The 8,088-nt window shown below is 40.3% G+C and overlaps 1 protein-coding gene across 1 annotated transcript in view; it reads left to right on the top strand.

Annotated features, from left to right (window-relative positions):
- The window catches only part of gtf2ird1 (GTF2I repeat domain containing 1), a 176,767-nt gene that overhangs the window by 151,507 nt on the left and 17,172 nt on the right, over window positions 1–8,088 (top strand). The window contains exons 28-29 of the mRNA XM_048612388.1: window positions 5,003–5,080; window positions 7,315–7,507. Of these exons, the coding sequence (XP_048468345.1) occupies window positions 5,003–5,080; window positions 7,315–7,507 (271 nt within the window). The remainder of the gene's footprint in view (window positions 1–5,002; window positions 5,081–7,314; window positions 7,508–8,088) is intronic.

Raw genomic sequence — 8,088 nt, forward strand, 5'->3', positions numbered from 1 at the left:
GAACAGTGGTCAATAACTTAGATGCTTGAAATATTCTATAAATTTCTTCAGGCACATGTAGGGTTGCCAGTCCAAGCTTTAGACTCGTTTCAAAAAAGGGAATAGGGATAACCCCGGAAATTACAGGCCAGTTAGTCTTACTTCATTGGTGGGCAAATTATTGGAAAGGGCTCGGAGAGATAGGATTTATGATCACTTGGAAAGGCACAGTTTGATTCGTGATAGTCAGCATGGATTTGTGAGGAGCAGATCATGCCTCACAAACCTTATTGAATTCTTTGAAGAGGTGACCAAACACGTGGGTGAAGGTAGAGCAGTGGATGTGGTACACATGGATTTAAGGAAGGCATTTGATAAGTTTCCCCATGATAGGCTCATGCAGAAAGTAAGGAGGCATGGGATAGGGGGAAATGTGGCAGATTGGATTCAGAATTGGCTGACCCTTAGAAGACAAAGGGTGGTAGTGGACGGAAAATATTCAACATGGTGCCCAGTTACGAGTGGTGTACCACAAGGATCTGTTCTGGGTCCTCTTCTATTTGAGATTTTTGTAAATGATTTGAATGAAGGAGTGGAAAGGTGGATTAGTAAGTTCGCGGACGATACGAAGGTGGGTAGCGTTGTGGACAGTGTGGAGGGCTGTTCTCGGTTACAAAGGGACATTGATAGGATGCAGAGCTGGGCTGAGAAGTGGTAAATGGAGTTTAACCCTGAAAAGTGTGAGGTGATTCATTTTGGAAGGACAAACTTGAAAGCAGAATACAGGGTTAACGGAAAGATTCTTGGCAGTGTAGAGGAGCAGAGGGATCTTGGGGTTCATGTCCACAGTTCCCTGAAAGGTGCCACCCAGGTGGATAGAGTTGTTAAGAAGGTGTGTGGTGTGTTAGCTTTCATCAATAGAGGGATTGAGTTCAAGAGCCGTGAAGTTATGGTCCAGCTATACAAAAGCTGGTTCGTCCAGGTTCAGCCACATCTGGAGTATTGTGTCAAGTTCTGGTTGCCTCGTTAGAGGAAAGATGTGGAAGCGTTGGAAAAGGTGCAGAGGAGATTTACCAGGATGTTGCCTGGAACGGAGGGAAGGTCTTACGAGGAAAGGTTGAGAGAGCTAGGGCTTTTCTCTTCAGAACGACGAAGGATGAGAGGTGACTTGATAGAGGTATACAAAATGATCAGAGTGGATAGAGTGGACAGCCAGAGACTTTTTCCTAGGGTGGAGGTAGCGATTACGAGGGGGCATAGATTTAAAGTGAGTGGAGGTAGATATAGGGGAGACGTCAGAGGTAGGTTCTTTACTCAGCGAGTGGTTGGGGCGTGGAATGCATCGCCGGAACAGCTAGTGGAGTCGGCCTCATTGGGGGCATTTAAGCGGCTATTAGATACGCATATGGATGATAGTATAAGGTAGGGGTGGAGGTTAAAAGTTCGGCACAACATCGTGGGCCGAAGGGCCTCTACTGTGCTGTACTGTTCTATGTTCTATGTTTTATGTTTCAGGTAAGAAGAGTGAATTTTGCATACTATCTGGAACTCAGATCTTCAATCCTTCCTTTGCTTTGATATCTTCTTGGGATGAGGATCATTCTATCATATAGCCTCAACTTTGCCTTTGGAGCCTTTAATTTTAGATGATCATCTTGAGCCAATTCTCATAGATCTGTGACGTACATGATGTTTCACATAGTACAGTGCCTATCGTTGATGCTGTCCTTCTGCAGCCACCATTTTACCAGTCATACTCCATTTATCATCTTTAAGCCAGATGGTGTCATTCAACATCTCTCCAGCAACAATCTTTATAGCCTTGTTTTACTTTTTTAAAACTAAATGCTTGCATATAAAGTGAATCAGCTTGTTGTAGTTTGAACACTACTTTCCCCACACTGGGCGTGTTTTTTTTTTTGATTTTTTTTCCTGTGGTGTCCGCTGCAATATTTCCATCCTGTGTTCTGGCCTGATTTCTCTTGTCTTTTCTGTAAGTATTTCCTCTTTTCTTTTTCCATTGTGTTGTTTTTGCTAGGCCTGGACTGTCACTAAGGCTTCATGAGTTCTCCCATTAATTCTCCCCAACTGATGATTAACAACCTCTGAGCTTTTGCACAATAGTTTTTGAGTACATTTTTCTCAGCAGATGTGCTGTCATGGTGGAATCTCTTATTCTTAAGACTATCCCATCTCTTATGAGATCAACTTTGCAAGAGTCAGCTAGATGTCTTTGTGCAGGTTCATGCTGATCAGTATTCTTCCACTCTCACTGAGCTCCGATTCTGAAAATATATTGTTCATAAATAACATTAGTAAAGGGTTATAATGGATCTTTAAGGTTGTCAATATTTCTCCAGTCTGACTTTTCTGCTCCTCGGTGAGTTCTAGAATGCAATACAGCTTGTGGCACCTTCCCCCAGCACTGAGTCAATACTCATTCGTTCAGGTTTTCAATTCGATTCTGTGATCAGCTCATAATTTTGCCATTGAAATTGGAAGAGGTTCCAATTCTGTCTCATGTCACCTTTCGTCTTCACAGTGGAAGGGACAGGAAAGTTCAAAGTCAACCTGACCCACCCAGTAGTTTACAATGACAGACTGCTGTTCTATTTATTTATGGCTGCTTCTTACAGTTCTCAAAATGCACACAATTTCAACTGTTCTTCCAGTATGTTCCATCTGTAGGTTTTAAGGTCTTCTCTTTCTAAACTAAAAGCAAATATGAGAAGTCACACGACTATGGCAAGACACAGTTTTCTGTATCTTTGCAAATACATTCTCCAGTCAAAGGCCTACCTCATAACCTGGAGATAAGGATGGAAAAGTCGAGTGTGCCATCAATTTATGCCAACATTTCCTGATCTCCATCAGTAACCTGAGCTGAGTTATAGTGCTAGTGAACTAAACATGAAAGTGAGAGGGGTACAAAAGGAGTCTGAAGGACTCAAAACCTTAGATAACAAAGCAACAATTAGATTTGGGTAAATAAAGTCCAGTATTGCAGCTTTAATCTATATTGCATCTTTAACAATGAGACATGCCAAGCTAGTTCACAGGAGCATTATAGACCAGGGTATGATATGAACCACAGGAGAAGGAAATGTTAGATCAAATAAACAAATGTTTGTCAAAGAGAGAAGACATGCTGGGAGAAATGGTAACTGAAGACCCCCACCAATGGTGGTGCAAATAAAATTGGTGCATAGGAGGCCAGAACTCAGTATCTTTGGAAGTTGTGGGTCTGGGTGAGATTAGGGTTAGGGGTTATGGTGAGGGTGTGTGCTTTGGGTTTGTTATGGAGGGATTTGGAAACATACAAATATGAGTTAAGAGCCATTCAGTCCTTCAACCTTGCTTTGCCATTCAGTAAGCTCATGGCTAATCTGATTATAACCTCAAATCCACATTTTTGCCTACCCTGACAACCTTACAACCCCTTGTTTAACAAGAATCTATGTACATCTGTCTTAAAATAGTCAAAGAATCTGCTTCCACCACCTTTCAGGGAGAGCGTTCCAAAGACGCTCTGACAGGAAAGCATTATGCTTAATCTCTGTTTTAAATGAGTGGCACCCACATTTTAAACAGTGACCCATAGTTCTAGATTTTTCCGTAAGTGGAAACAAACATGATCTCTACACCTCATTGTCAAGAGCCCACCCAATCTTACATGTTTCAATCAAGTCACCTCCTACTCTTCAAACTCCAGCAGATACAAGCCCAGTCTGTCCAACCTTTTCTCGTAAGAACATGTCCATTCCAGGTATAAATCTGGTAAACCTTCTTTGAACTGCTTCCAAAACATTTATATCCTTCCTTAGGTAAGGTGACCAATACTGTACACAGTACTGCAGATGTAGTTGCACCAGTGCCCTGCAAAATTAAAGCATAGCTTCTATATTCATTTCCTCTTAACAAAAATGTTCACATTCTATTAGCTTTCCTAATTACTTGCTCTACCTGCATACAAACTATCTGTGACTCATGCGCCATGACACCCAGACTCCTCTGCATCTCAGAGCTCTGCAAACACTCACCAAAGAAGAGATGTTTAAAATCAAGACACCTAATTGGGAACCAATATAGAGTAGTAAGGGTAGGGATCGCAGGGGAAAGGAACACACTGCGATTTTAGCCAGCAGCAAAGATTTGGATTACCTCTAAATTAAGGAGGGTAGAATTTCCAAGACCAGACAGGAGTTTATGTCCTATCTTGTGCTGAAAGAAGGAAATCCTCCAAGCAAACAATGCAGTCATGTAGCATTGGTATTATCTAATAAGAGAGTTAGTGATCAAGAAAAAGGAGCCTTTAAAAGCCAAAACATAGGTCCCAAAAAATAAGAAGTAGTCCTTTTAACTCAGGAATGTCTTCAGGGGGAAAAATATATTTTAGTCCTTTGTGTAAACTGTGTCGGGGGATTATTAGTGTATAAAGAGCATGGAGGGATTATTGATTATGTAAATAGAGTGAGGAATCTGTGGTTAGGTATCTTGTGTGTTGCAAGTTTGAAATAACTTCAGGTTTATTCTTCTGCTCTGGGACTAAGTAATAGATATGTACAGCAATTTTGATACCACAACTATGCAAGTGCATTTGGTGTGATTATTACCTCCAACCTAATGTTTTCTCTCCAGTTTGTTAGCTTGTTTGTCTGTAAACAATATAACCTAAAGTTAAAAGCATTTCAACAGTACATAGTTGTTCAACACAAGGAATAACAAGGCAGGCAGTTCCAACTCCTGGAGTGTTTTAAAGGATTGTTAACATTGGGAGATAGGGCAAATTACCTTTCATTGAAAGAATTTTGTGGGTTGCTTTAATGTTCTGTGAGATGGGAAATTAAAAATATTTCCTTTTCCTGTTTTATAGTTACAGGGTCTCAACAAGGCAGACAAAAGTCTCATGGAGGAGTTGTGTAATTGTAATTATATTGAGTTGACACAGTGGTGAATGTATGCACTTTACCTGGTGACCTCTTCATTTGTTGTTTTAATATTTTGGTTACTCTTCACAATTTAGAGGATGAAGAGGCAAACAGACTTGGAGAGAAGGTCATACTCAGAGAGCAAGTGAAGGAATTATTCAATGAAAAATACGGTAAGTTTCCTCAGCATTCAATACTGAGTTAAACATTTTCCCTGTCTGAAACTTGTGTTCCAGTTCTAATGTTTGGGAATGTTATAATTATTATTTTAGTGATCTTTTAAAATTCTGTTTATGCTTTTAAATCCAGTTTTATTTGTAATTTTGTTTGCTCCACTGTGAATTATGTTGCAGCAAAACTCCGAAGACACATAATCTGTAACTTTATATAAATTCTATAATAGCAGTTAGCGTAAGTTTTTAGTCATCAGCACCAGTCTTATTTAAAAACACACATCTGGAAAACTCACCTTAAAGGCTTTGAATGCTGGGATAATCAAACTATTTAAGACTGAGATTAATTGATTTTGTTGGGATAAAGTTGTCAGAGTTATTGATCAAAGGATGGGATGATCAAGAGGGGATGAATTGCGGATCAGCCATGATTTGATTGAATGACAGCAGATTTGAGGGACCGAACGGCCTACTCCTGTCCTTAATGTTTGACTACAGTTTTTGATTGCTTGCCTTGCCTGTGTGGATGAGAATCATTCCTACATAATGGTTATCTGAGGGTCAGCAGCCCTGCAGTACCCCACCTGTGTGGTTGTTCAAAGGGAATTTGAATTTAAAACCAGGCAAATATCCAGGGAAGGTCCCTCATTGTGAAAGAGACAGTTTTGAGACTAAAAGATTCCAGACTGGAAAAAAAAGAACAGACTTGGTCTGGACCTAACAGAATTGAATGTCTACTTGAAGAGCAGTGTAAAGTACAGTGATATTTTTTACACTGATAATGATTGAATTTAGTTGTTTGTTACAGTAAAAGTCTTAACTTTTGAGTATAGGAGTTGGGACATCATGTTGAGGTTGTAAAGGATGTTGGTGGTGCCTCTTCTGGAGTGTCCAGTTGTAGTTACCCTGTTATAGGAAGGATATTATTAAGCTGGAGAGGATTCAGAAAAGATTTACCAGGATGTTACTGGGAATGGAGGGTTTGAGTTATAGGGAAAGGCTGGGACTCTTTTTTCTACTGGAGCATAAGAGGTTGGAGGATGACTTTATAAGAGGTTTATAAAATCATGAGGGATGTAGATAAGGTGAATGGCAGGTGTCTTTTCCCTGGGTTGGGGGATTTCAAGACTAGGGGATATATTTTTATGGTGAGAGGAGAAAGATTTAAAAAAGACATGCGGGCAATTTGTTTTACAGAGAGTAGTTTGTGTGTGGAATGAACTTCCAGAGGAAGTGGTGGATGTGAGTGCATTTACAACGTTTTAAAGACATTTGGATAAGTAAATGAAAAGGAAATGTTTGGAGGAATATGGGCCAAGCACAGGGCAGGTGGGACTAGCTTACTTGGGGATTATGGTCAGCATGGAATGGTCGGACCAACGGGGCTGTTTCTGTGCTGTATGACTCTGACTGTATATCAATCTTTCAGTCATTAACAGGAAGCTCAAATTTCTTTTAAAAAGTCAATGGTCTATACTTTTAGCAAGAAGTAAATGTGCTGAGGCACTAGTGTAGGTTTTTAACCAACCCATCTCTTGCAGTGAACTAGAGTGGTTTATTGTTCCTATCCAGCCATTCTACATCTAGGTATTCACTGACTTGGTTATCTGGAAGCAGGTAAGGGGAAACCTGTCCACTTCCTTCCTGTCTTCCAAAGAGAAGTTGAACTCTCCCAATTCCTCTAATGAAGTCTCTCCACTTTGGTACCCTTTTTTCCTCCTTTGAAGGTGCTCCTTAAGACTTGTAACCAAGTTACCTCCTTACCAATCTCATTGTCAAATTTTGTATTGTGGTGTTTTTTGTGAAGCTCTTTGAGATGCTTTACTGTATCAAAGGCATTATATAAATGAGAGTTGTTTTTGATTGGTCAGCAATTAGATTGGTCACAAAGCTGATTTGAGGCCAACCTTCGATCAATGACACATGCCGATATTGGATTCAGGGAGATTCTCTTTTCTAATGCATTAGTCTGTCAGTTCTCAGCCAACTCATAATCACTGAGCAGTGACCATACAAGGTAGACAGCAGGTACCAGGAGCTCTTCACCAGCTATATGGAGAGCAGCTCAACACTCTGTGCAACCACTGCCACCATCGCTTTGACCAGTATATGGACTGAAGTGAAAGATATGTCATAGGAAAGGGGCATGCTTTTTCATCCAACTAGGTACATATCCTGCAGTGGGGTAAATTAACACACTTTATAGTTTATACTTGTGATATGTTATCTTTCAGGAGAGGCCCTGGGACTGAACCGGCCTGTTTTGGTGCCATACAAATTAATCCGAGATAATCCTGATGCGATTGAAGTGACTGGGTTACCAGAGGACATCCTTTTCCGGAACCCGACCACTTACGATCTTAGCAGATTGGAAAAAATTTTAACAGTCCGAGACCGAATCAGGATGACCATTAAAAGTCAGTTACAGTAAGTATGCAGATCCTTATCATTAACAAAAAATTCATAGTTCACTATTTAATGGCAATACAAAATTTGTTTCACAGTTGATTGATTGATTTGATTTATTGTCATGTGTACCTAAGTACAGTGAAAAGCTTTGTTTGAAAGCATTATTGGCACATCATTGTAAATGAGGACATACAGATCATAGAATGAAAAAAACTTGGACAGAACGAAGTATACAGGTTACATTGCATAGGACATGCGCAAGCCAAGAACAAAATTAGTAAGCTCAACATTATTTGAAGTTGAGAGTTCATTCAGCAGTCTAGTAATGGCAGGGAAGAAGCTGTTCTTGATCTTGCTGGTGCATGTGTTCAAGCTTCTGTATCTTCTGCCTGATGGAAGAAGTTGTAGGAGAGCATTATGGGGATGAGATGGGTCTTTGATAACATTGGCAGCCTTTCCGTGGCAACGAGAAGTGTAAATGGAGTCCATGGATAGAAGAGAGATAATAAAGTGTAGAACTGGATGAACACAGCAGGCCAAGCATCATCAGAGGAGCAGGAAGGCTGACGTTTTGGGCCTAGACCCTTCTTCAGAAAATG

The sequence above is a fragment of the Rhincodon typus genome, chromosome 26 (genome assembly GCF_021869965.1).
Source record: "Rhincodon typus isolate 14 chromosome 26, sRhiTyp1.1, whole genome shotgun sequence".
NCBI lineage: Eukaryota > Metazoa > Chordata > Chondrichthyes > Orectolobiformes > Rhincodontidae > Rhincodon > Rhincodon typus.